We start from the raw sequence: 26,982 nt of genomic DNA, 5'->3' as shown, positions 1-26,982 counted from the left end.
TAAAACTTCAGAATTTTCTTAGAATTAAGCATTCTTATTAATTGAATCCAATTTAATAACTATAGCAGTAATTTAACAAAAGATCACTATGTGCTGTTGGTATATCACATGTACCTCTAGAAGTATATGGATTTAGGATGATGATTTAAAAGTTGAAGAAATTACATTTGACTTGAGGTAATAGAATCAGGACATGTGAGATAGGTCTTAAAGAAGGAGTAGGTAGTATTTCAATTGAGAGAGAAGGAGGATTTGTACAATTTGTTGAAAGGGAAAGAGGAGAAACAGTGAACAAGTTGGGATCATATGGAGTATTTGGCAGGAAAAATGAACTGTCCAGTTTGATTCATAAGGTGCATATATACAAATTAAAACAGGAAAAGTAGAGCCAAATTATGGAATGTCTTTATTTCTGGGTAACATCTTTATAATTTGATTGATAGATGGTAGAGAATCATGGAAGATTGAGCAATGCCATGAGAAAAGTATTCTTCATATGCTGTTATTCTGGCAGCATCATAGAGGTATATTTGAAGATGAGAGGCTGATTGAGAAAAGATTTATTAGAAAGTCATTGAAGTTGTCCATTATGATAAGAATATAAACTAGGGAAGAGGTGATGGGCTTATAAAAGAGAAGAGGAGATTTAGAGTCTTGGTACCTAATTTACGGATGGAGAAAAATGACAAATCTAACATGATTAAGAAGTTTAAAACATAAGGAATTGAAGAGATAGCATTAGTGTTATTAATAGAAATAGGGAACTGAGGAAGAGATGGTTTGGAAGTAAAGGTGTATGATCTTAGGCATGTTGAGTTTCAGATTCCAATTATATATCTAAACAGACCATCCCACATGTAAACAGAAATTCAATACTGACAATTTAGGAACCAGAGTGGACTGGAGATGAACAAATTTGAAAATAAGCTAAACACAATAGTGAGCCTGTGGAAGTAGAGAAAATCCTACTCTCAATCCCACACAAAAAAAAAAAAAAATAGAAGAGAAGATGGGAGATCTTAGCACAGACTTTTGAGGTGCTTATGTTTTAGGGCTAGGACAACGAATGTTGTTACTTACCCCCCCCCCCCCAAAAAAGGACATAGAAAAAGAGTGGTCAGAAGAAAGTCACTGGTGCCCCTGTTATAAAAGCAAAAAGAGGGAGCTTCAGGGAATAGTTAAGCATTTCAGAAAGGTTTATTTATGTGCCAAGTAAAATTGAATGGTGCCTTTAAACATATAAACTAATACTTACATCCAGATTTATGTTGGACAGAGTGGAGGAATATCAGCCATTAGAGTGCAACTAATGCCCAGTTCAGAATTGGTATCACTGCCTCATTTTAAAAAAAAATCTGAAATAATAGTAATAATAGTATTTCGTTGGGTGGTTGTAATGTTTAAAAGTGATAACTCAGGTGAAACACTTAGCTTAGGGCTAGACATTTGTTATATGTCAGTTTCTGTTGCAACATTCAATACATGTTATCAAGCCAGGCTCACATCTATAATTCTAGCACTTTGGGAGGCCAGAGTGGGTAGATCACTTGAGACCTGGAGTTCAAGACCAACCTGAGCAACATGACAAGATTCCATCTCTTCAAAAAATAAGAGTAAAAAAAAATTAGTTGGGTGTGATGGCACACACCTGTATCCCTATCTACTTGGGAGACTGAACTGAGAGGATCACCTTAACCTTGGAGTTGGGGCTGCAATGAGCTATCATCATGCCACTGTAATCCAATCTGGGCAACTGTATGAGACCCTGTCTCTAAAAAATGAATAAATGTTATCTGCTATCTGGCTATTTTATTGTGGAGAAAAATCATTTGTTTCTAGTTTTTTAGAGAGGGGGGTACCCAAGGTTGAGGGTGGCAAGCTGTGCCTGGTAGACCAAAACCTGTTTTGGTACAGCTCACAAGCTAAGAATGGTTGTAACATTTTCTGTTTTGTTTTGTTTTGATTTGGAGTCTCACTCTATTACCCAGGCTGGAGTGCAGTGGCATACTCAGGGCCACCCTGGCGTCGACCTGCTGGGGGGTTTAACATTTTTAAATGATTGGAGAAAAAAAAAAATTAGAAGATTTTGTGACACTAATTCAAATTTCATTGTCCCAAAATAAAGTTGTATTAGAATACAGTCACGCTCATTCATTTCATGTTTGTATTATCTGTGGTCTGCAAAGCCTAAATTTCATCTAGCCCTTTAAAGTCGTAAATCAGTAAGTAGTTGTCACAGTACCCATCATACTGCATTGAATATTACAGAGGTCCCAAACTTTCTTGGTCGGCAGAGTTCCTAGTGTTTTAGTAGTTTTTTTTCCCCACAGTGCTACTTGACCAAAAGAAATATGTTTCTCCTATTTATTAAGTAGTTAGCTGCGAATAAGTTTAAAATGGTAGTTTGTGCAGTGTCTACGAGATGTCACTGTGCTTCTCTCAAAACTTTAAAATATTCCACAGAGCCCCTGTGTTTTTGTTGTGGCGCCCTGGAGTTCTTCAGTGCACATTTTGGGAACTGATGAATGCTTAGAACCAATTGATAGAAATTCATTACTGGAAGTACCAGAGGTATCTTATGACAGTTTTGTCTGTAAAGTGGCCCATGGGAGCTTTAACAAGCTCTATTAACCTGCTAATTTTAGCAAAATTTGGCAATAAAGATGAGATAAAGGATTTTTTAAAATTATTAATATCCTATGCTTGTAGTAACTAGTTAGTTGCTGTATTCACCAATCTGTAGTTAACTGTGGTTGAATATTTTAATTCTGAACATGAAGCTGATGAAGTGAACTTGTTAAAGATAGCATGTTGAATTTTAAGAATGCTAAAAAGCTCTAGAAATAAAATAAATATTTGTATATGAAGTTAGTTTTTAATTAAAATGTTTAAATTAATGTGTGGTGGGAAAATTAAAGTGAGTTTTTGGTAGTAAAAATATTATTGAATTGAGTATTCTAATTAGAAAATGTCAGCTATTAGCTTTTTGTTGATTATGTTGGATTTAAGATTTTTTTTAACCACAGTATATAAATGATGTAAATGATAAAAACAAAATTCATGTGCGGTAGTTTATTTACTTTTTTTACTCACATGCTGTAATATTATATACTTTATGTGCCTTTAACTGCATTAGAAGTTTCTTCATTAGACTTTTTTTTCAGGTTATCTCAAGCTAAAACTAAAAATTATCCCAATGACTTTTAAAGATTGGATCATTACCCAATCATTGGGCTTTAATTTATTATAAAATTATTTTTAAAAGAAAAAGTATTTTTTATTCTTGACTTCCCTTTTCTGTTTTCATGCTTTCAATCTTTATCTCTTTACCTGTCTTATTTTAATTGACTTTAGTATGATTTCATTGCTCCTATCATGCCTGTGGTGGAATCAGTAGATCCTGCATCATGGAGGCAGGGCTTGCGCAAAACTGGCATTGTTCTTGTGCCCAATAAGGGTGAAAAATCTATGGTGAGGCATTTCTATGTGCAAGAATTTATGTTAGGTTACAACATAACAAGTTTAATATCAATTGGTTCCAAAGATGCATGGTTTTCAGTCGTTACGGTGTGCTTATTTCTGTTTTCTGTATTTGCATCATAATTTTTCTGTGTGATATAAAGTGTGTAGTGTGCTTTCTTAAATCTAACCTCTGGGAAGGTAGCTATTTCTTGTAAATTTTTAGATCTGTACATTTTTTGACTAAGACATTAACCTACTTAGTTAAAGTGTTTTCTCCTGAAACTTATTAACTATAATTTTAGATACACTATTTATAAACATTTTATTTCCAACTGAAGGACTGATCAGTTTTGATAATTTTTCTTTCTTCTCCTTAAAAAAATAAAATTCAATAAAAGCAGTTTCCAACCTCAGCAACAAAAATTTCTCCCAAAGAAGAAGAGAGAAAAGATGAGTCTCCTGCATCTTGGAGGTTAGGACTTAGAAAGACTGGCAGTTATGGTGCTCTCGCTGAAATCACAGCATCTAAAGAGGCTCAGAAAGAAAAAGATACTGCAGGTGTTATGCGTTCAGCTTCAAGTCCCAGACTTTCTTCCTCTTTGGATAATAAAGAAAAGGTAATCTGTTTCACTGTCTGCTTTCTGTGACTGTTAATGATTTCTTTTTTAGAAATATCAAATCTGTTGGATTTTCTACTAGGTATCTTTGAACTAGGTATGAAGTTAATTTGCTGTTCTTAATGAATTACATAGTACAAATACCAGGGGGGACCCCAAAAAACGAATTTTTAAAATAAAAAACTGCGTATTCTTACCTTTAAAGTACTCTCTGATGCTACATCTATGAAGAAACTTTTCCCATTGCTCAGAACAGTTTTTTAACTCATCAATTTTGGTGCCTTTTAGTACTTCTGCCGGTTTTTGTTTCACCCCTTCCACATCAGCAAAATATTTCCCTTTGAGGACTTTTTTCATTCAGGGAAACAGAAACATGTTGGGGCACAATCAGGTGAATAGGAAGGGTGAGGCATGGGATCATGCTGTTTTTGGTCCAAAACTGCTAAACATTCAGCACCGTGTAGGCAGTTGTGCTTGCAGATCACCCGTCATAAAATAGACAAACATGTTGAAAGACTCTCCAAAAAATAATTCACTGAAACCAAACTTAGCCTCTCACAACAAAGTTATCTGGTACACTAATGCCTATGGGTTCCTAGACCACTTACCTAGCAGAGGAAGCCTGTACTACAAGGTACGATGGGCCTGCCCTCCATAAAAATAATTTTGGTTTTTTTTTTTGGGGGAGGGGGGAGTTCCCCTTATGCAGTCGATACAGAATAAGTACTGGGAAGATTCGATGTATTTGCCCAAAACATAAACTATGGGATTATACTTAAAGGAATCTATTCTCCTACTTGAGGATTTACAATAGAATGTATTAAGTAAAGAGCAGACTTATTTTATTCATTATGGTTCAGTAAATTTTCTGCAGGTTAAAAAACTTAGGAACACATTTATGCTAAAATGGCATTATACTCAGAAGTTACGTTTATCCAGTATCTGCATTTCTTTACCAGCTTTTTCATCTAAGAAATTACAAGCAACTTTATTTTAATGAGTAGTTTTAATAATACATTATGAGAGGTAGTATTAATATTGAATCAAATGGGCTATACCCATAATTCATTCAATCCTATTTTATATAATTAGGTTATTTATTTCTACTGTATTTTCGGTGCTCAGATTACTTTTTTCCATGTAGTTTTCTTTCTGTATTTAGGATTGTTTCCTTGTATCAGAAATTTAGAATGAAATTTCTCAAGTTACCGTAATGTTTTTGCTTTTAAATAAATGCATTGCACTGTTGTTTTCCAGATATTTTATGCCATTATACTGGGAATGTATCAGAGTGTCATTATTGTAGTTACACACATTCAACCATATATATATATAAATACAAATGAAATAATTTTTGTTTTTAATAGTTTGATGTATTTTAGAGCCTAGACTAGTAAGAGTGTGAATAGCTTGTGTAGCATAAATGATTGAGACTTCTCCATGTAGGTCTTATATTTGAGACTTTATTTCCCTGGAAGAAATAAGGATATTAGTTTGTGACACTACATTACTTTAATCTATTAGAGGAGGTTTAGGAAAAATCACTAAAATGTGGAGTAATTTTTCTTCCTTATGTTAAAATGTTATCTGATTGTACACTAAAAGAAAGAAAATTAGTTTGAATAGGCTGTCCTTTAGTGTATCTATAGTACCTGATACTGGTAAACACTATTTTAGAGTTTAGAAATACTGTAAACTAAGCTGTGATGACTGTGTAATTATACATTGCTCAGTAACCTTTTAATATTTTTCACAGTACCTGTAATCAGCACACAAATTTATTTTCACTTGGTTTTTTTTTTTTCCTATTGTGCAGGAGAAAGATAGTAAAGGCACTAAACTTGCATATGTTGCACCTACAATACCAAGACGACTGGCCAGTACATCTGACATTGACGAGAAAGAAAACAGGTAAGTTCATCATTATTTGCCTTATGTATTCATTATAATATCTTTATTATCTAGCATCAGAGTCAGTACATGAGCATTGTTTGATTATGTGAGGATATGTATTGTGGGAAGAGATGGAGGGTATTCCTGATAGAGAAAACACCAAGTACATTGGTGCTGAGGAGGTACACACTTGCTGTGTACATGAAGTAGCAAAGAAGCTGTTGTGGATGGAACAGAATGAGAGGAAAGTGGGAGGAGATGAGATCACAAATTCTATGCAAGTTCTCTAAATATTTGGAATGTTTAGGAAAGAGGAAAGGAAGAAAAGCCCTTACTTAATCATTGTCAACATTTTAGTTTATTTTCATTTTTCAACATCTAGAGTTTGAGAACTTTTTAATATAGTTGTTATGTTATGATACCTAATTTTGTAATTTTGTTTTGACCTAATATCTCATAAGCAGTTTAATATGTTAGTGCATGTTTTCAATAAGCATTGTTTTTCATCAGCACATATTATACCATAGAGTAGATCTGCTGAGGTTATAGTAATCGTCTGCCCTGCCCATGTTACGGACATTTAAGTTGTCCAATATTTTCTGATCATAAATTACGTTTCTGTAAATGCCCTAATTCCCCTTCTCCCTATATTTAGGATTAAGGATAGAATCTTAGAACTGGAATTACTTTCACTTCTGATTAATATCCCAAAGCGTTTCCTAAGAAATTTTACTGATTTCTACTTCTGCTAATATTTATTCATGTATAGCTGTCTTAACCCTATTTTAAAAGTGTGTACCAGCATCTGAAGGGTGTTCTTTCCACAGAGACTCTTCAAGTTTGCGAACAAGTAGCTCTTATACAAGAAGAAAATGGGAAGATGATCTCAAAAAAAATAGTTCAATCAATGAAGGATCAACTTATTATAAAAGGTAATCATATAATTCTTAAGTGGCTTCTATGTATTCTTTTATAAAAATATGAGGCAATTATTTGGAACCTTCAATTTAACATTTAAACAAATATGCACTTTTATTAAATACTACATCTTTTGTTTAAGTAAAATTTACTTTAAAGATACTGTATACCTAAAGATAAGTGATAATTTGCACTTATTTATGTCTTTCTATCATATATTTAATTAAATTTGAAATATAAAGTATCCTTTAGATTTTAGCATATTTACAAAGAGTTCCTTATAGTGGAGTTGTTGACTAGAACAACATAAATAGGCTAGTGTCTTAATTGATCTAGTCATCATTGGTAATCTGGAAACTTTTTGCTTGTCCTAAAACTCAGAGCTATGGAAATGTCTTCATTTGAAATGTTGGTTATATTATATTCGCGAGGAATAAAAACTAATAAATTACTTCCCTAAAAAAAGCAATCAAAAAGAAAAATAAGATAATAAACAAGTATAATGTGGGAATGGGTCACGTCTAAGGATCTGACCCATTGCTGAAACAATTTTCTTCAACAATGTCAATATTTTATTTTCCCTGGATAAAACCAAACCAAAGTGTTTGTTTCAAGCCCAACCTGGCAGACCATATGATCTGTAATAGTTCCAGAAATGTGAAATATCATACTGATCACTTTTGAGTTTTGTTGAGGGGGCTGGGAGGAGGCAGTAAAATGAATGGTACACTACCAAATTAGTGAAATCTTTTAAACTCTAGCAAGTTGTAGATGCAACTCTTGGTGCTGGAGCTGGTGGTGTATTTAGGAACACGGTTTTTTTAGATTTTTTTTCCTAGCCTTGTGATCTTGTATAATGTATAGGCATTAAATATAGAATACACATACAAACACATTCTATATAGATATGACTCTCTTGTTTAGTTGCTCCTTTGGTAGAAGACAAGATGATTTGATTAGTTCTAGTGTTCCAAGCACCACATCAACACCAACAGTTACCTCTGCAGCTGGGCTTCAGAAAAGCCTGCTTTCCAGCACAAGCACTACTACAAAGATTACAACGAATTCTTCCTCAGCAGGCACACAAAGCAGGTAAGTCACAGATACATTTTGTGTTCAGGTCTACTGTGTGCTTATGTATGTGCATGCGTTTTTGTTTAGAAGATCATGGGGCTCTGGATTTTTTTCATTTACCTTGTTAAAATTATTTACAAACAAAAATTGGTTCCAAAATGAGGCAATTATGCATGTCTGGGGAAAAAAATTTAAGTTCTTGAATTGTGAACTTTCCTTGGATTAGACTGCTTAAAATGTAAACTTCTCTTTGACAGCTCTCAGTGAGCCTTTTGGTTCATAGTTTAAAGCTCTCACCTTGTGTTTTTAAAAAATCCATCCCTGTAGTCATGTTTCAGCTGCTAGAAAGTGCTTTCATTGTTTAGCTGTTTTCCTTTTCTCTTTTTGTGTTGCTGCTTATGATGCTATAGTACCTCAAATCGTTTGTGGGCTGAGGATAGTACTGAAAAAGAAAAGGACAGTGTTCCTACGGCAGTGACCATTCCTGTTGCTCCAACTGTTGTAAATGCTGCAGCTTCTACCACAACCCTGACTACAACTACTGCTGGCACTGTCTCCTCCACATCAGAGGTCAGGGAGAGACGCAGGTGTGTAAAGGTTATAAACAGTATTGCTGATATTATCTTGCCCAATAATCAAAAGTTGATTTTTGTTTTTTTTTTTTTAAATCTTGTGAAGTTGATGACTATCTCTTCAGTAGGCAAGTAAAAGAAACACTCTGTCAATACAGAACCATGTAATTTGATAACCTAGTAATTATTAGTATTCAGGCTTACTACCCACCTCTGACAGAATTAATGTTTCTGTTTAAAGACAGTGAGCCAGACAGTTGTTTTCTTACTTAGCCATTTTAGTTTTTTCAGTGGCTTTATTTCAATTTTCTTTAATGAAGAACTGAACATACACAAACACAAAATAGAAAATAGATACAACATGACAAAAACAGGTTTTACCATCCTTCTCAGTGTTTCCTCCCATTATTAACAAATTTGATGGATGTTAAACTGGTTTTGTTTGGTTTTTGGGTTTTTTTGGTGACTGGTTTTGAGAATTTCATCTGAAGATTCTCTTGGTGAGGAAAGGCATCTGTGCATATGTGTAAGCCAAATAATTTTTAAATATGTTGAATAGGCTGGGTGCAGTAGTGCACACCTGTAATCCAATCACTTTAGGAGACCAAGGCTGGAGGATCGCTTGAGGCCAGGAATTTGAGGCCAGCCTGGGCAACATAGTGAGATCTCTTCTATACAAAAATTTAAAAAAATTAGCCAGGTGTGATGGTATACAACTCTAGGCCCAGCTACTTGGGAGACTGAGGTAGGAGAATCACTTCACCCAGGAAGTCGAGGCTACAGTGAACCATGATTATGCCATTGCATCCAGCCTAAGTGACAGAGTGAGACTCCAACTCAAATACATATTGAATATATTCAGTTAGTTTTAGTTCTGATACATAGGAAACAGTTTGTGAGTTAATTTTTTGCACTTAAATGTTTTTAAGAACATTGCTCACTTCTTCCTTTTGCTGCCCATTGGTATGGAATCATAGATGTAGAAAGGAGATTATTCCTTTATCTTTTGTGATATCCTTGCTTTACAGAAGGAAATAGACCCTATTATGTGACTATTCCACTTTTGTATAGTTAATTAGCTTGAGAGCTGAAGCTAGCCCCAATATTGCAGGCGAATCAGTTCAATTTGTTTCAGCTATCATATGCACAGTTTCTAGCTTTGAATTTTGTTTCTTTCTCTTGAAAAAGAAGAAAATCTTAGGAAACTAGATGTAAGATCTATTTTTATATTTATTGCAAAACTGAATTAGCCATTTAACTATATTTCCTCACTGAAATACTGAGCAGATTAACTTTTTTTATTTCCATCACATAGTACTCATATACAGTTCTTTTACTTTGATGCCTAGCAAAGTGCCTGGCCTGTAGTAGAAATGGGCTCACAGTAACATTATGTTTGAATATAAGAAAAGTTACAAGTAACTTAATTTTTTTTTTCTATCTTTGATTGGATCTTTAGTTTTTGTTAATGTAGTTAGGTTTTTTTTCTACTTTTATGGTGAAATTTAGTGATACTTTTGTAAGGCCACTAGAAGGAGGTTAACATTTTTTATTTGACTACCAATATAGGTCACATTATATTTTAATTATTCCTCCTTTATTTTTCTAAAAATTTAAGTCAATTTTAGGTTTTTGAGGAGATTTCAATAAGACCACATAGCCAACACAAATTCAAAGATCTTACATAGCAATCATTTGATCACACTTACCAAAATAAGTTTGAGGGATTTGCTTTTTTTGGTGGTGGGGTTGGGAGAGGATGTTGAAAGGAAAAAGGGTCATAATTTTGGGTTTTTTTCCTCCTTACTTTGCTTTGATACTCCAGATGAGAGTTCTTGCCAAGTCAGACTTTCTTCTTTAAAATGAGGTGTTTGGTTTCTATAATTTTTAACTTCTAGAATCCTTTCTATCTCCACCATTCCTTGCTTTTGAAATATCTCCAGTGACAATTAAAGCCTAATGAACGTCTTCCCAAAACAAATTATGATTCTTAACATCTGTTAGAATAGAGTTTCGACCTTTAGAATTAGTCATAATTAATTTTAATGGAAGACATTAAAGATTGAAAATTAAATATTTGGATATATTGTTAGGACAGAGAAGATTCTAATACCATAAGAAAAAAATGTGTCTGTTGAGATTTTTTTCTGGTTTATATAGAGAGAGAAGTTTTGCTTGTCTTACCTTGTTGTGAGGATGTTTGCAGTGATATTAATGTTTGTGTTTTGTTTCATGTGAAATAATTGTTTGCAATTTTGAATACATTGTTGGCCTCTTCTGTTTGTCTTTAATTAAATTTCATCATTGGTTCTGAAATGTATGTGATTGATATTTTGCCTAAAAAATGTATACATGATGATTTAAGAATATATTGTGACTGAAAAAGTTAAATCAACACATTTTTCCTGTTAGGTATCCTCAAATATATGCTTTCAGATATTATGCAAAGTCACCGTGAATACTATTAAATTTCACAGTGTTCTTGTTTTCCTGTTTTTATTGATCAGAATTTTATCAGGGTTTCTCCTGTTTTTGTTAGTTAAGATTTCCAGTGGATTAACTTTTATGCGGGAGTAGGGAAAAAAGATAACCTTAAATAGTTGGAGAGTGATAACAGATTTTTTCACATTTAAGTACTCATAATTTTTCTTAGTCTTTTCAAACTACAGCAATACCTTTCATTTTACTTCACACATACATGGAACGGTTGCTTTAGTATAGCTGTTCTCTTTCATCGTTTTTTCCCTCAGCTTAAGCAAGTCCCATTTGCCCATTTATCTTCCCTCTGGAAGGAAAAGAGCTGAATGTGAAATAATAGAGTTGGTATTCAGGGATTTTTTTCTTTTCTTTTTTTTTCTTTTGAGTCGGAGTCTCACTCTGTCTCCCAGGTTGGAGTGCAGTGGCATACTCACACCCAGCCACTGGGCTCAGGCCATCCTTCCACCTCAGCCTTTCAAGTAGCCGGAACTACAGGCGTATGCTACCATGCCTGGCTAATTTTTTTTTTAATTATAGATACGAGATCTCACTAAGTTGCCCAGGCTGGTCTCGAACCTGCAGGTGCAGGTAGTCCACTCGCCTTGGTCTTCCAAAGTGTTGGGATTACAGGCTGAGCCACTGAGCCTGGCCAGTATTCAGTTTTTTAAAGATGTAATTTGGTTGACTAACCAAGATACAACTGCTAGAAATATATATATATATTTCAGCCAATAAATATCAGTGAAATTGAAAAATTGGGGAATAATTGCATTTATTAGAAAAAAAACTTTAAAAAAACAACCTTTGGGTTGCTCAAAATGATAAGCAATCTAAGACTAAGGAATAAAATTATATACCCTGTGTAGTTATAAGAAGAAAGAGATCCAGTAGAACAGTATGATAGAGCAGTGATTAAGAAGGCCACAATAGGGTCTTGTTCGTATATTCTACCATCTTTTTTATCACTTCTTTGGAATTAAAAATATAAAATGTATAAATTATTTTTCTTCTCTACATCCTGTTCTTAGTTTACTCTAGATAGGCACTCCAAGGGAGGCGAGAGAAACTGAATATCAGAAGGTGACTATCAAATAAACGTGTTATGTGATATATAATACAAATTGATAGGGTAGATTTTTGTGCAAATTTGAGACAAGTGTCATATGAAAAGTTAAACAGATTTTGTAATTCTTTCAATGAGTAACTTTTATACTCCTAACCTGCATATGTTAAAACAGATATGATAAATATGTTTGTTGACCTTAGCAATTTGAAACTACTTAAAAGGATACCAGGTTCACTGGAAGACAGTGTGATGGTTGATTAGTACTGTTTGCCACGGGAGTAAAAAGAATCAAGTAGCAATGCAACCTTCTCTGTTCGAAACTAAATATGAAATATCTGACTATATTATACAGAGTAGAGCCAGCATTCAATAGTTCATACTTATTTCAAAGCAGCTCATGAAATGCTCATGTGATACATGCAAGATTCCACCTCTTAAAAAAGAAGTTGTATCATTATAAGATAGTGCCATAAGTTATTCAACCAGATAGAGAAACTAGGTGATATTTTCTCAAACTAGATCATAAAAACAACTTAAGTCAATATATAGTAGTCATGACATTTTCATCTTTCTGTAAGTTTGCTGGATGTTCTTTTCAAGTAAAAGCCTTGAGAATATTTTGACTTAACCTTTGTCTTTAATTGCAGTAGAAATGACAAAGAGAACCATTCCACTGAAACTAATTTTAGCCAATGAGTGAGAGCTAATTGATGAAATTGAGGCAACTAAGATCTTGAGTAAGAAATAACCTTGGTATCTTAAAATTAATTATCTTAGGAGGTAAATGCTAGGAATAATGTCATACATTGTAGTTTTAGAGTAGCAAATTTCAAAAAATTTAGGGGTGTACGGAGAAGTATATGGGTAAAGCAATATGAGTTCCTATGTATGTAAAAGGAATGGGGACTCTCCAAAAAGAATTCTGGAAAAAATGGTAGATGATTCTAAGAAGTTTGAAGATCTACTATACTCAATGAATTTAGAAAAAAAAATAGAAGAAAAGACGTAAAACACACAATAAATTCAGAAATTTGTTAAAACTATGTAAATAGCGTCAGAGAGGTTAAAAAGAATGAATTGAGAAGGATGCTACAGCTAACACAAGAGCCTTTTTGTTTTATTTTACTTTATTTTATTTTATTTATTTCCACTTGAAAAAGTGGAAGTCTCACTCCGTCGCCCTGACTGGAGTGCAGTGGCACATTCACGACCACCGCAGCATAGACCTGCTGGGCTCCACTGAGCCTTCCGCCTCAGCCTTCCAAGTAGCTGGAACTACAGGCGCATGCTACCACACCCAGCTAATTTTTTTTTTAATTTATTGTAGAGACAAGTTCTCGCTGAGTTGCCCAGTCTGGTCTCGAACCCACAAGCTCAGACAGTCCACTCACCTCAGCCTCTCAAAGTGCTGGGAGTACAGGCTGAGCCACCAAGCCTGCCCCAAAAGAGCCTTTTTAAAAATTATCATTTGAATAAAGACAACTCACAGATTGCTCAGGGTTTTAAGAGGAGGAACAGGTGAAATTAACTTAATAAACAACAGAAAATAAAGATAAAGTTGACCTCTGAACAACACAAAAGTTGGGTTACCAACTCCCCATGCTCTCAAAAGTCTGCATATAACTTAAAAGTCCCCCCAAAATTAACTAGTAGCCTGCTGTTGACTGCAGGTCTTACCAATAGCATAGTTTATTAACACATATTTTGTGTGTTATATATTATGTATTATTTCAATGAAGTAAGCTAGAGAAAAGAATGTTGTTAAGAAAATCATAGCCGGGCTCAGTGGCTCAGCCTGTAATCCCATGCCTTTGGGAGGGCTGAGGTGAGTGGATTGCCTGAGCCCGCAGGTTCAAGACCCGTCTGGGCAACTTGGCAAGACCTCATATCTACAATAAGTCAAAAATGAGCCGGGCGTGGTAGCGCGCGCCTGTAATTCCAGCTACTTGGAAGTCTGAGGCGGAAGGATCACTGGAGCACAGCAGGTCGAGGTTGCGGTGACCAGGAGTGGCCACTGCACTCCAGTCTGGGCGATAGAGTGAGACTCCAACTCAAAAAAAAAAAAAAGAAGAAAAAAAAATACGTTTGCTATTTATTTTTGAGTGGAAGTGGATCATAATAGAGGTGTGAGGTGTCTTCATTTTCCCGTGGAATAGGCTAAGGAGGAAGAGGAGGTTTGGTCTTACTATCTCAGAGGTGGAAGAGGTGGAAGGGGAGACAGGAGAGGCAGGCACACTTGTGTAACTTTCATTGAAAAAGAAATCCTTGTGTAAGTGGATTCGAGCAGTTCAAACCTCAGTTGTTCAAAGGTGAACTGTATTTCTATAAATGTTATCTGAGAAATGAAATTATGTTAATGATTGAACTTACAAGTAGTGTTGATTACTAAAAAGTCTTTGTGTTGCATTGTAGGACTGTCTTATCTTTGCTTATTCAACTATTTAATTATTTAAGTTTTAACATAGATTTCTTGCTTTTAAAATTGTGCACATTCTGTGACAAGGTGAAGCATAGACTTAAACTTAGAAGATGAAATTTAGTGAGCATAAATGCCAAGTCCTATTCTTTATGTCAGAAAATCAAATACTCAAGAGTAAGATGCTGATGTAAAAGCTGTTCATATATCAAAATACTTGCATTTTTTTAGAGAAAATGTATGAGCGAGAATATGGTGTCTGCCAAAAACATTTTTAATAAAAGCACACTACCAAGAATGCAGGGAGTGTACTCATTCATCATCCCATAACCTGAAAGTGGCATTCAGCCCTAACCATTGTACTGAAGAAGATACTGTGTAGCGTTTAGTCAGAGAACTTCATCTAAGATGGTTTTACAGGGAACCCAAAAGGGAGGGCTAAAAGGAGTTATTCAAGGAATTTGATAACATTCTTCTAGTATTTGAAAATGCTGTAGATAGAGAAAAATTTAAAGCCCCTTTCAGTAGATCTTTGGAAAAAAAAGTGGAACTTGGCCCACGAATGGAGCTAATAGGTAAGTTTTAACTCAAGTCGGGACAAACTGGAGAACTAACATTGAATGAGTAGCTACACAAGACGGATTAGATTATCACTTTTGGGGTTATTTTGAGGCTGGGGAAGGGGAGCTTCCTCACTTAAAAATCAACAATAAATTCACTCCGTATCCATTCCTGGTTAGTTGGGCTTTTGTTAAATGAAATGTTTTTACCTCTTTGGATAAGACCTAAAATCTTTAATCTTCAATTCTCTAAATCTTTTTTTTTTCCTTTTCTTTTCTTTTGAGTTAGGGTCTCACTGTGTTACCCAGGCTGGTGTTCAGTGGCACCATCATGGCTCACTGCAGCCTTGACCTCCTGGGCTCAGGTGATTCTTCCATCTTAGTCTCCTGAGTAGCTGGGAATACAGGCATACAATACCACACCCAGCTACTTTTTACGTTTTTTGTAGAGACGAGGTATCACTGTGTTCCAGACTGATCTTGAACTGAGTTCAAGTGATCCTCCTACCTTGGTCCCCAAAATGCTGGGATTACAAGTGTGAGCCACCGCACCCAGCCAGTCTTTTTTTGTTTGTTTGTTTTAATGTGGTTCCTTCTTAAAATTAAATACATGATTAAAAATTTAGTTAGGAGGAATTTAAATTGTGATATGTTAAAATATAATTAGTTTCGGTCTAAAAATAAATTATCAAAATTACATTATTGAATCAGAGTAAGTATGACTGTTTTCTGAAGACTTACCAAAAAACATTAAAATGTTAAACTAGTATGTTTTATTTACATACATTGATAGATATTTATATTCACACGTTTTACATTGCCAACTAATAATTTTTATTTATTGCTATAGATCATACCTCACCCCTGTTAGGGATGAAGAGTCTGAATCCCAAAGAAAAGCAAGATCTAGGCAAGCAAGACAGTCTAGAAGATCAACACAGGTATATTTAATGTGTATAATATACAAAACTTAAATAAATAATATATAAAATATATATGTGCTTAATATCTAAAAATACATTGCCTTTCTCTTTTTCACTTTGCTATGAAAATATTGATGTCAGTATATAGTGTGAGTAGATTTTTTTTGGACAAATAATAATCTTTTGTTTATTAATCATTCTTAAATACGTGTATCACTCACATTTATTTCAGTGTTTAACATTATAAGTTATTTTTAAAAAATTTTTAAACATGTTGGGTGCAATTCAGGGTTAGGTATACAAATGGTCATTGTGTGGGTAAAGTTTGAGGCTTACTTTGGTCCCCACTTCATCTGGTTTGAGACCAAGTACCCTTATTGATGAGGTGTGCCCCCCTTTCTCCCCTGGCAGTTTCACACTACTACCAATTCCTTTCTTATAGTATTATGATAATTGTTCAAGGTCTGCTTATGAGTAAGAACATGTAGTACTCAGTTCTTTGTTTCTGTGATATATCACTCAGTATTATAGACTCTGCTGCGAAGTTCGTAATTTTGTCCTTATTTATGGCTGTGTAAAATTTCATCATGTGTATATATCACATTTTTTTAAGCTAGTCTTCTTTTATTGGGCAGCATCTTTGGTTCCATGTTTTTGCTATTGTGAATAATGCTGCAATAAACATTCAAGTGCAGGTATCTTTTTCATGGAGTGATTTGTATTCCTCTGGGTATATTCCCAGAAGGGGAATTGCAGGATTGTATGAAAGGTCGATTATTAGATCTTTTAGGAATCACCGAACTGTTTTCCACCTAGGTTGTACTACTCTACGCTCCCACCAGCAGTGTAGAAGTGTTCCCTTTCCCCTCACATCCTCTCCAGCATCTACTGTTTTTTGAGTTGTTTATGATGGCCATCCTGACTGGAATGTGGGTGGTATCTCAGTGTGGTTTTAATTTGCATTTCTTTGATGATTAGTGAGGCTGAGCATTTTTTTATGTATCTGTTGGCTGCTCATATGTCTTCTTTTGAGAAATGTCTATTCATATATTCTGCACACTTTTTAATCGGGCTGTTTGTTGTTTGTTTTCTGCACATTTGAGTTCCTTGTAGATCCTGGATGTCAGGTCTTTGTTAGATATACAGTTGGCAAGTATTTTTTCCCAGTCTGTGAGCTGTCTCCCCACTCTCTTGATGGTGTCTTTTGCTTTGCAGATGCTTTTCAGTTTGATGGGATCCCACTCGTCTCTTTTATCTCTTATGGCGTGGACATTTGGGGTTTTGATCAGGAAGTGGTTGCCAGTTCCAATTTCCATAAGGGTGTCTCCTGCATTTTCTAAGGTCTTATAGTTTGAGGTTTTATGTTTAGGTCTTTGATCCATTTAGAGTTGATTTTTGTATATGGTGATAAATAGGGGTCTTGTTTTAATCTTCTGCATGTGGTCAGCGAATTTTCCCAGCACCATTTACTGAATAAGTTCACCTCTCTCCAGTGGTTGTTAAAGATGAGTTGGCTGAGAAATTGAAGTTTTGTTTCCATAATCTCTATCCTGTTCCATTGGTCTGTATATCTGTTCTTATGCCAATTCCAGGCTGTTTTGATTATTGTAGCCTTATAATAAAATTTAAAGTCTCAAAATGTGATGCCTCCCACTTTTTTTCTTTTGCTGAAGATTGTTTTGGCTATTCGTAGTCATTTGTGTTTCCTTATGAATTTCTGTATTTCCAAGTTTGAGAAGAATGCTGCTGGTAATTTAATGGGTATTGCGTTAAATCTGTAGATTGCCTTGGGTAGGCTGGACATCTTAACAGTGCTAATTCTTCCAATCCATGAGCGTGGAATATTTTTCCATTTGTTTGTGTCATCTTTGATTTCTTTGAGCAGTGTTTTGTAGTTTTCGTTGTAAAGTTCTTTCATTTCTCAGGTTAGGAGGATGCCAAGGTATTTCTTTTTTTTTTTTTGTAACCATTGTGAATGGGATTGTACTTTTTATTTTGGTTTTTGTTTGTTGGTGGTGTATAGGAATGTGGCTGTCTTTTGCACATTTATTTTATACTGAGACTTTTTAAAAGTTCTTTATCAGTGCAAGGAGGTTTTTGACATATTCTCTTGGTTTTTCAAGGTATAGGATCATGTCTGCAAAGAGAGATAACTTCCTCTTTTCCTATTTGGCTACCTCTGATTTTCTTCTCTTGTCTGATTGCTCTAGCTAGGATTTTCAATGCTATGTTGAACAGGAGAGGTAAAAGTGGGCAGCCTTGTCTTGCTCTGGTTTTCAGGAGAAATGGCTCCAATTTCTGTCTGTTTAGCAGTATGTTGGCTGTGGGTTTATCGTATATGACTCTTAGTATTTTGAGGTATGTTCCACCTATGCCTAGGTGCTCAAGGGTTTTGATGAAGAAGAGATGCTGGATTTTATTGAAAGCTGTTTCCATGTCTAATGATATAATCATGTGGTTCTTGTTTTTACAGTGAGTAAATCTTAAAAGGTAAAGCTTACTCAAATAATTTTCCCATAACTTTTTGTATATGGTTACAATGTTAGTATTGTTTTAGCTACATGCCCTTGGGTCTTTTTGAGTATTTATTGTCTTATCCTCATCTCTGTGACAGTGTCTGACACAGAGTATATCATAAGTGTTAGAATGAATTATATACAGAGGGACCCAGAAAAACCAGAATTATTTTTTGGAAGGAGGCCCCTTGTAGTACAGGCTTCCTCCACTAAGTAAGTGTTCTAGAAACCAATTGGCATCAGTGGACAAGCTATCATTGTTGTGAGAGACTGCGTTAGGCTTCAATTAATTTTTTTGGGAGATCTCTTCAACTTGTTTGCCCATTTCATGATGAGTGATTTACGAGAACACCTGCTGCTCTGCACTGAGTGCTCAGCAGTTCTTGACCAAAAACAGCATCACCCCCATGCCCCACCCTCCCTGTTCACCCAATCTTGCCCCAAGTGACTTTTTTTTGTTTGTTTCCCTGAATGAAAAAAGTCCTCAAAGGGAAACGTTTTGCTAGTGTGGAAAGTGTGAAGCAAAAAACAGCAGAAGCACTAAAAGGAATCAAAATGTATGAGTTCAGAAACCGTTTTTCCACAGCGGAAGAAGCATGTTGATAGGTATATTACATCAAATGGATAGTACTTTGAAAGTGACTGAAGTTAAAACATGTAAGGATAAATACACAATTTTTTGTAAACTCCAGGTTTTTTTGGATGCCCCATTGTATGACATCTAATAATTATAATTATTTAAAGTTGCAAGGAATAGGCTTCTTATATTAGGCGTATCAAACAGCTAATGTGTAAGTATGAGAAAGAAGTTACTCAGGCTAGTTATTATCACCTTACCTCCTCCTTGTTATTCTAATTATGAAGTATATTTTATATATATATATATAGTGTGTGTGTGTGTATATGTGTATGTGTGTATCTTTCCTTTTCTGTAATGAAGGAACTCTACAGTCCAGATCCAGTTGTGTGACCCTCACCATTACTTAGCTTTCCATCTGAACAACTTGCTAGATCTTATTTTCTCTGTCTTTGCACTTCTCAGTCCTTGAAATCTAACCTGTTCTTCAAGAACTAACCTTGAAAATTTATTTCTTTACGGAAATCTGTGTTAAATCTTAATTTAAAATGTGCGTGTATGTGTGTACATGTATTGCATGTGTGTGCATATATGTACACATGTAACCACAAATACATACCCTATATAAGCTATATATATATTCTTTCTCCCTTCTCTGAACTTTTGAGGAATATTTGTATTTATATAATATTTCTGTAATCTCTACTTTGTTAATTTCTGAATACAGAGATAATTCCTTATACATTTAAATCTTTCCCAGTACTTATCATTGTGCTTACTCATGGTGAGTCTTCACAGAATGAATGTATCTTGCTGTGTAAAAATTCCGTTTTAGTTTGCAAACCAGTTTTCAACATGCATATTTTACTTTTAATATATTTAAATATGTTTATTTCTAAAATACTCCTTTGAAACCAGCTTTAATGCATCTCATAAATTTATCTTTTCGTGTGTGCAGGGGGTGACATTGACCGATCTTCAAGAAGCTGAAAAAACAATAGGAAGAAGTCGTTCTACCCGAACCAGAGAACAAGAAAATGAAGAAAAAGAAAAAGAAGAAAAAGAAAAACAGGATAAAGAGAAGCAAGAAGAAAAGAAAGAGTCAGAAACATCTAGAGAAGATGAATATAAACAAAAGTATTCCAGAACATATGATGAGGTAATGCATATGATGAGGTAATAGTGTATCATCTGCACACCTGAGTCAAATGATATGAATAGTTCTTGTGATTTTTAATATACAAGAGATTTATATACCAACAGATCATATACAAAATACTCAAAAGGATTTTAGCTGAAAATATGAATACTTTGGCATGATTAGAACATTTCTTTTGAAATGAATTTTTAAGTGTTTTATATGTTTTTAAATTTTAATATTTCAAATGACTTTAAATGAGTTTTAATTTTAATGTTTTACAGACTTATCAGCGTTATAGGCCAGTATCAACTTCAAGTTCAACCACTCCATCCTCTTCACTTTCTACAATGAGCAGTTCCCTGTATGCTTCAAGTCAACTAAACAGGCCAAATAGTCTTGTAGGTATAACTTCGAGTTACTCCAGAGGATTAACAAAAGAAAATGAAAGAGGTAAGGACACCAAAATTTGGGAACACTTTGCTTTCTTTAAATAATTCTTTGAATTTGTTACTCCTAAATAACTAGTTCAGTAGAAAAGGAAAGGCATCCTAAACTGTGACTCATTCAACCTAAACAGAAAAAATATGGTAGTTGAGAATGAGAAAAGCAGAAAAAAGAAATAGAAAGTGATATGGTCTAAGGTTGATACGAATAACTTTATAACCTAATTCAAAAATCTCTATCTCTACCTATAAAAAAAGTCAAGATAGAAGAACTGGTGGCTGTTTCTAGGCCAGTTTATTAGTATAGTACTTTTCAGGTGCTTTAAGCTATTTCTTGCCTACTGTGCAGATCATATCTTTTAACGGTTTTTGTGAAATTGTTTTGAACTAAAATTATTTGCTAAAACAAAATTTCTTTGCTGATTGCTTGAAAAATAGATTTTCTCAGCCATTTATATGCACATTGATGCTCACTATTGCCATGTACTATTATTTGATATAAACTTTCTGCTTAAATTTTAATTAATTCTGACTTTAAATTAGAAATGAGTACCAAATACAATTATTTGTAATTATAGGCACTTTATATTTTAAAATCTACATCTCATAGTATCAGTCATGATACTGTCAATAATCATGTAGATAAACATTAGAAAATTAAATCTTTCTAATTTCCAGCTAGATTTTATATGTTGGTCATTGAGATGTTTCGGTTCTTTAATCCACCACTATGTTGTGCGGTACACAGAGCATTTCTAAAAATTTTGATTCAACATTTAAAATTAGAAATATTCACACAGAACTTCAGATTTTTTACATTTCTTGGAAAGTTAAAACATTTGACAACACTGGGTCGTAATCCTCACATAACAACAATTAAGTGGAGCTAAGCAGTAGCAGCCTCCCACCCCTACCCCTACCCCCTGGCCAGCACCCTCCTGGCCCATTTTATACATTTATATCACCTGAATTGCTACTACAGGCATTGGAGTTTGAGATCTTTACTCTAAACTGATTCTGAAAACAACTTTTAAAACCCTCCTTAATGCTATAATTTTGGGCTCTTTTTCTGTGACTCTTTGATGACTTAGTCATCTTTTTAAAATCATTTTTCTTCCATGTATGTCTACATTTTTAGCATATTCAAAGGCTATATTCTTCTAGTATATAAGCATGAAGCCATTTTGGCTGTTCCAGGAAGGAAACAGAATCTTAAAAGTAACATTTGTATGTTGATTTGTTTTTAATAAAAGATAAAGAAATATATTTTCCAGAAGAAAAGGGTTTGCTCTTCGGTACTACGTATTAGAAATGAAATAAATACTGCATCACTGCCAGATAAGGACTGGCAATAGTAGAAGCAGAGAGTAATACATTTATGTGATTCCTACTAGCTATTTCATTATTAAGAACTGTTTTAGTTTGTTTGTTTTTCCGTAGAGTGTTAGCTTTGGGTATAATAACTACTTCTTTATTCAGAGATTAATAACTGGAGTCCTTTTCTTTTCATGGGATTCCAGTTCATCAGATATTTGTATCTTTTGAGAAAAATTTTTTATTTTAGACACTTAGAATGTGAAGATAATTTGTTTTTATCATGATCTTCAAGGACATATTTAATAGGAAATACAGAAATATTTTTAAACCAAATGTAAAGGAGCATTGAGAGGGGTAAAAATTAATTCTGGTTAGAGAAATTTAGAAAGTTTCACAAAGGATTTTGACTTAGTATTGTTGCTTACAGTTATCTTTTACGATATGTCAAGATGCTTTGCTGTCATGTTTTCACTATAATCCTTAATAGAGGGAGAAAGAAGAGAAGAGGAAAAGGAAGGAGAAGATAAATCACAACCTAAATCAATCAGAGAACGACGACGACCAAGAGAGAAAAGAAGATCTACAGGAGTTTCATTTTGGACACAAGATGTGAGAACCTGTTAAAATATACTTGATAGTATGTTTAATGTTTCCAGGATTATATATTTTTTAAATCATCATATTTTCTGAGTCAAGTTGTTCAGTGAAAGAAGTTTTTATAAGGATAGTTAATTACTTCGGTTTTTTAAACACTACTCAAAAGCTGTAATTCTGTTCCAGTTTTGGAATAAAAATAAGAATGGCTGCAGCTCAGAGTACATATAACGTTTATTTTATAATAGCCAAACTACTCCTTTATCTTAGAGACTTTTGAAATAAAAATGTTTTACATTTAATTTCATGTTCACAAATATCATTGTAACATCTATATAACAGAATTATTTTTCTCTTATGGGTTGCTAGATAGAAGCACTGCTTTACCTATCAAAGTACAACAGTCTTATAAAAATTATGACCTTATTCCTGATCCCAGATTGTATACCTGTCATTGCTATTCTGCAAAAGAAAGAACTGTGCATAGCACTGTTATTGGGAGATTTATACTATTTCAACATAACACATAACTACAGAGGAGCAAACATGATTTGTTTTGCCTTTTTTTGAGCCTTCTGATTTTTTTATCATTTTTTAAAAAGCTCTTTATTGAAGTATGACATATATGCAGAAACTTAATTCACGTATGTATAGCTTAACAAATTAGCATAGTAAGAACACCTATGGAATCACCACTTAGAATGATAAATAAAACTAGCAGTATAAATGCTCCCATATTTTCCCTCTCAATCCCTATCATTCTTGTGTTCAGAGTCAACTAGTGTCTTAATTTCTAACACCACAGTTAACTATGCTTGTTTTTCAAGAGCATATGATAGAACTGTAGATTTTGTAACTTAATATTATGCTTATGAGATACATCTATGCTGTGGCAGGTACATTTGCTTTTATTACTAGAAAAATCTTTTTAAAAAAAATCTCCAACTTTATCCATTCTTCTGTTGAAAGAAGATGAGGTTATCTTCCTGTTAAACTGACCCTTATCTCAGTATATGTTTTTTTTTAATCTCTAATAGTATGTTTTACCTTAAAGTCTCCTTTGGGGGAAGTTTTCCTGTGATTAATTTTTGTATAATATATCTGTCTCTGCAGATTTATTTTCAACTTATCTGTGTTTTTCTAACAAGCAACATATTTTATCAACTATTTCTGAACATGTTTATCTTATTTGGTGGGGTGGGGGATTGGAGTCTCACTCTGTTGCCCAGGCTGGAGTCCAGTGGCACGTTCATGGCCACTGCAGCCTCAACCTGCTGTGCTCAGGTGATCCTTCTGCTTCAACCTTCTAAGTATGTGGAACTACAGGCACGCACCACTATGCCCAGCTAATTTTTTGATTTATTGTAGAGATGAGGTCTCGCCAAGTTGCCCAGGCTGGTGTTGAACCCGTGGGCTCAGGCAATCCTCTCACCTTAGCCTCCCAAAATGCTGGGCGTGAGCCACTGCACCTGGCTACGTTTATCTTTTAATTGCAGTATTTCAGTCCATTTTTATTTTATTACTACTATAATTACATGTGCAGCAAATAACATGGAATCATGTGAAGTTTAAAATTATATAAGGAGCCAACACTGAATCCTAATCAGCTATCAAAGCACAGGTCTTCTTTCTCCTTCATAGCCACATGTTTGAACCTATAGCATACAACTCAGTCAGAGGAAGGGTAGTGTGTAGTTAGGCAGTTCTTTCCTCTATTGTGGTGTTAGGTTCTTTTTTTTTTTTTTTTTTTTTTTTAGTTACTCCTTTTTAGGACAATGAGCCTCCTTGTGCTTTTATTTCCAGTTCTTGTGTTCTCCCATGAAACTGCAGTGCACAAAGACATTCAGTTCATGACACTGAATTAATAATACTAACAGCAAAAGCAACATTGATCTCTCTTGTTCTTTAGTAATTTCGTATATCAGTTTTGCTCTCTCTTGTTCTTTAGTAATTTCGTATATCAGTTTTGCTAGGTACCAGAATGGTAGCTTGTACAAAGTTGGTCTCTAATGCTTAGAACAATTCTACAAAGTTTTTTGAATGAGGTAACTGTGACTCCAAAAGTTAAAATAATTTGCCTTAAGTCACACAGCTGAAAATAACAAACTAATGTGAAAACAATATACATAATATAGTACAATGTAATAATAATAGCAATAAAGTACACACACATAAAAAAGAACACAATAAATGTAATGCACTTGAGTCATTCTCAAATCATCTCACACACACACACCCCCACATATCCCCCAAGTCTGTAGAAAAACTGTCTTCCGAGAAACCAGTTTCTGATGCCAAAAAGGTTGGGAAATTGCTGTTTTAACCCTTTAAGACATGTTGAAATTTTCAAGGCCTTCTAGTAGAATATTACCATCATCTGAGATTCTAAGCTTTTAAACCTATTAAGACCTTGACGTTCTACTTGGTGTGCTCTAAACTCCCAAGAAATTTCTAGATTAAGGAGCCACCTAAACATAGTAAGAGTGTTACAGAAATCTTGCCAAGCTGAGTGAATCTAGCTTTTCTTATTTAAAGTAATGAATTTATTTCTATTTTTGCTGCTTCGTTATAGTTGAGTATATAAATAGTACTTACATCAACTATTAAAGTATGTGCAGTATCATTATGGTATATTTTTCTCAAGAGCCATTTTAAATTGGAAAAGCCCTAATGTTCTTAAATATCAACTGTTTGAATTCTATATTTCCTTTTCTAAAATAAATTGGCAATCTCTTTTTAGAGCGATGAAAATGAACAAGAACAGCAGTCAGATACAGAAGAGGGCTCCAATAAGAAAGAAACTCAGGTAAATAGCATTACTTTTGTATTTTGTATTGAGAAGTACTCATGTTTTTTAAGGATTGCTTTTTCACCCTTTGCACTCAGAGACATCTTGTGGATTACCTGACAGCAACTCAACCACACTTTTTTACAAAATAATAAAGAACAAATCACTTCATTTTAAATAGTACAGCATTGGAACCAATTATTTTATTGTAATGATACTTGGCTTATAATGGAATTTTGGACATTGAGGAACTTCTTATTTATGACATAAAAATCACAATTTTATATCTTACATTTTTCTAATGTCACTAACATGCATTATAGTTTCATCAATACATGTTGTACAATAGTAATTTGTTTGACATCTTCCACCTGGTGTTTTTCTGCTCACGTAGACACTGCAGTCTTGTTTTCTTCCTCCCACATTAATAATAAGTTATTTATTGTCCATTCTGTTTGAAGAAAATGTGAAAGGATGCACTCATGATTTTCTGAAAACTACTTCTCAACGGATTGATCATATCTCAGTACATATTCCATGTCTTTATTTGCTTTTCTGTGCAATTTGAATGGAAAACTTCAAGAAAACATCATACATTTTTGAAAAATTTGCACTGTTACCCAGTTTGTCGTGTATAATCACCGGCAATCTCTTTATGTCCCCTGTGTATTATATCCCAAGTAGTTTGCTAGACTTACGATGTTCCTTCATAGGGAACATCCAAGTGCAAAGGGTTAATTGCGTTTAATTATATTTATTCATGCAAAACAGTTATTGCACTCTCTACCTACATCCCTGGGATAACAATGTCAGTGATTGCCAGGGGATTGGGATTGAAAAGACTGGAAAGGGGCACAGAATAATTTACAGGTAATAGAAATTTCTGGATCTCTATTGTGGTGGTTTGACAGATGCACAACTGTCAAAATTGATCAAATTATACACTCTAAGTGGATGTAGTTTACTGTATGTAATTTAACCTTCAGAGTTGAAATGATAAAGCAAAAGAGGAAATAGTACCCGTCACCAAAGGCAAATATCTAAATGACACTTAGAAGTAGTGGAAATCCAGAAATAGTGAGCTCCGATTCTGTTTCTCTAGATGGAAAAGAGAGGATCTGAAGTAGATAAGCTCTAGCTTTCTTTATACATGCTTAGAAATTTAAAGGCTCCAAAGCCTTTAAATTTTTTTATGTTCATAATCACAACTGATCTTTCTGACAGTTTGTTTTTTTTTTCCCCTCAATACTGATGAAGGTACCGAAGGCAAGTTTAAATGACAAGCTGCATACCTAGCAAGGGGTGAAGATTTCTTACCCTTTGCCTTTTTTTTTTTAAACTTCCCTCTATTCCCTATTGTTTGGCCATGCAAGAGGCAAAAATAGTTTAAAGAGCCCTACTCACATATGGATAGACCTACAATATAAGTTAATTTTAGACTCAGCACTATCTAGTATGAAATAGCATTCTAGTCAAAATAATATTAGCTTCTTCATTTTGACTTGGGGTTCCTTAATAAGGCTCTCTCATTTCCTTTTAGTCAGCAAGAATCTACAGTAATATGATGTGACCAAAAGTTGGTTACCTGTGCAGAGTGACTATGAATGTTACTTTTAGGTCTCATTTT

General features: G+C 34.2%; 1 protein-coding gene across 4 annotated transcripts in view; it reads left to right on the top strand.

Annotated features, from left to right (window-relative positions):
- The window catches only part of PPP1R12A (protein phosphatase 1 regulatory subunit 12A), a 156,156-nt gene that overhangs the window by 110,374 nt on the left and 18,800 nt on the right, over positions 1–26,982 (top strand). For 2 of the 4 annotated variants that reach the window (XM_021711434.1, XM_008056229.2), the window contains exons 10-19: positions 3,864–4,079; positions 5,896–5,990; positions 6,800–6,904; positions 7,815–7,982; positions 8,375–8,551; positions 15,907–15,997; positions 20,031–20,231; positions 20,495–20,663; positions 22,461–22,582; positions 25,308–25,373. In XM_021711434.1, coding sequence (XP_021567109.1) covers positions 3,864–4,079; positions 5,896–5,990; positions 6,800–6,904; positions 7,815–7,982; positions 8,375–8,551; positions 15,907–15,997; positions 20,031–20,231; positions 20,495–20,663; positions 22,461–22,582; positions 25,308–25,373 — 1,410 coding nt within the window. Of the gene's footprint in view, positions 1–3,860; positions 4,080–5,895; positions 5,991–6,799; positions 6,905–7,814; positions 7,983–8,374; positions 8,552–15,906; positions 15,998–20,030; positions 20,232–20,494; positions 20,664–22,460; positions 22,583–25,307; positions 25,374–26,982 lie in introns of all 4 variants that reach the window. The other 2 variants (XM_021711433.1, XM_008056230.2) reach the window with 2 other exon arrangements.

This window comes from Carlito syrichta, unplaced genomic scaffold, assembly GCF_000164805.1.
Source record: "Carlito syrichta isolate Samal-C Ts95f unplaced genomic scaffold, Tarsius_syrichta-2.0.1 Scaffold302292, whole genome shotgun sequence".
Lineage (NCBI taxonomy): Eukaryota > Metazoa > Chordata > Mammalia > Primates > Tarsiidae > Carlito > Carlito syrichta.
Note: the sequence above shows the minus strand (reverse complement) of the source record. Positions and strands in the feature narration are given on the sequence as shown.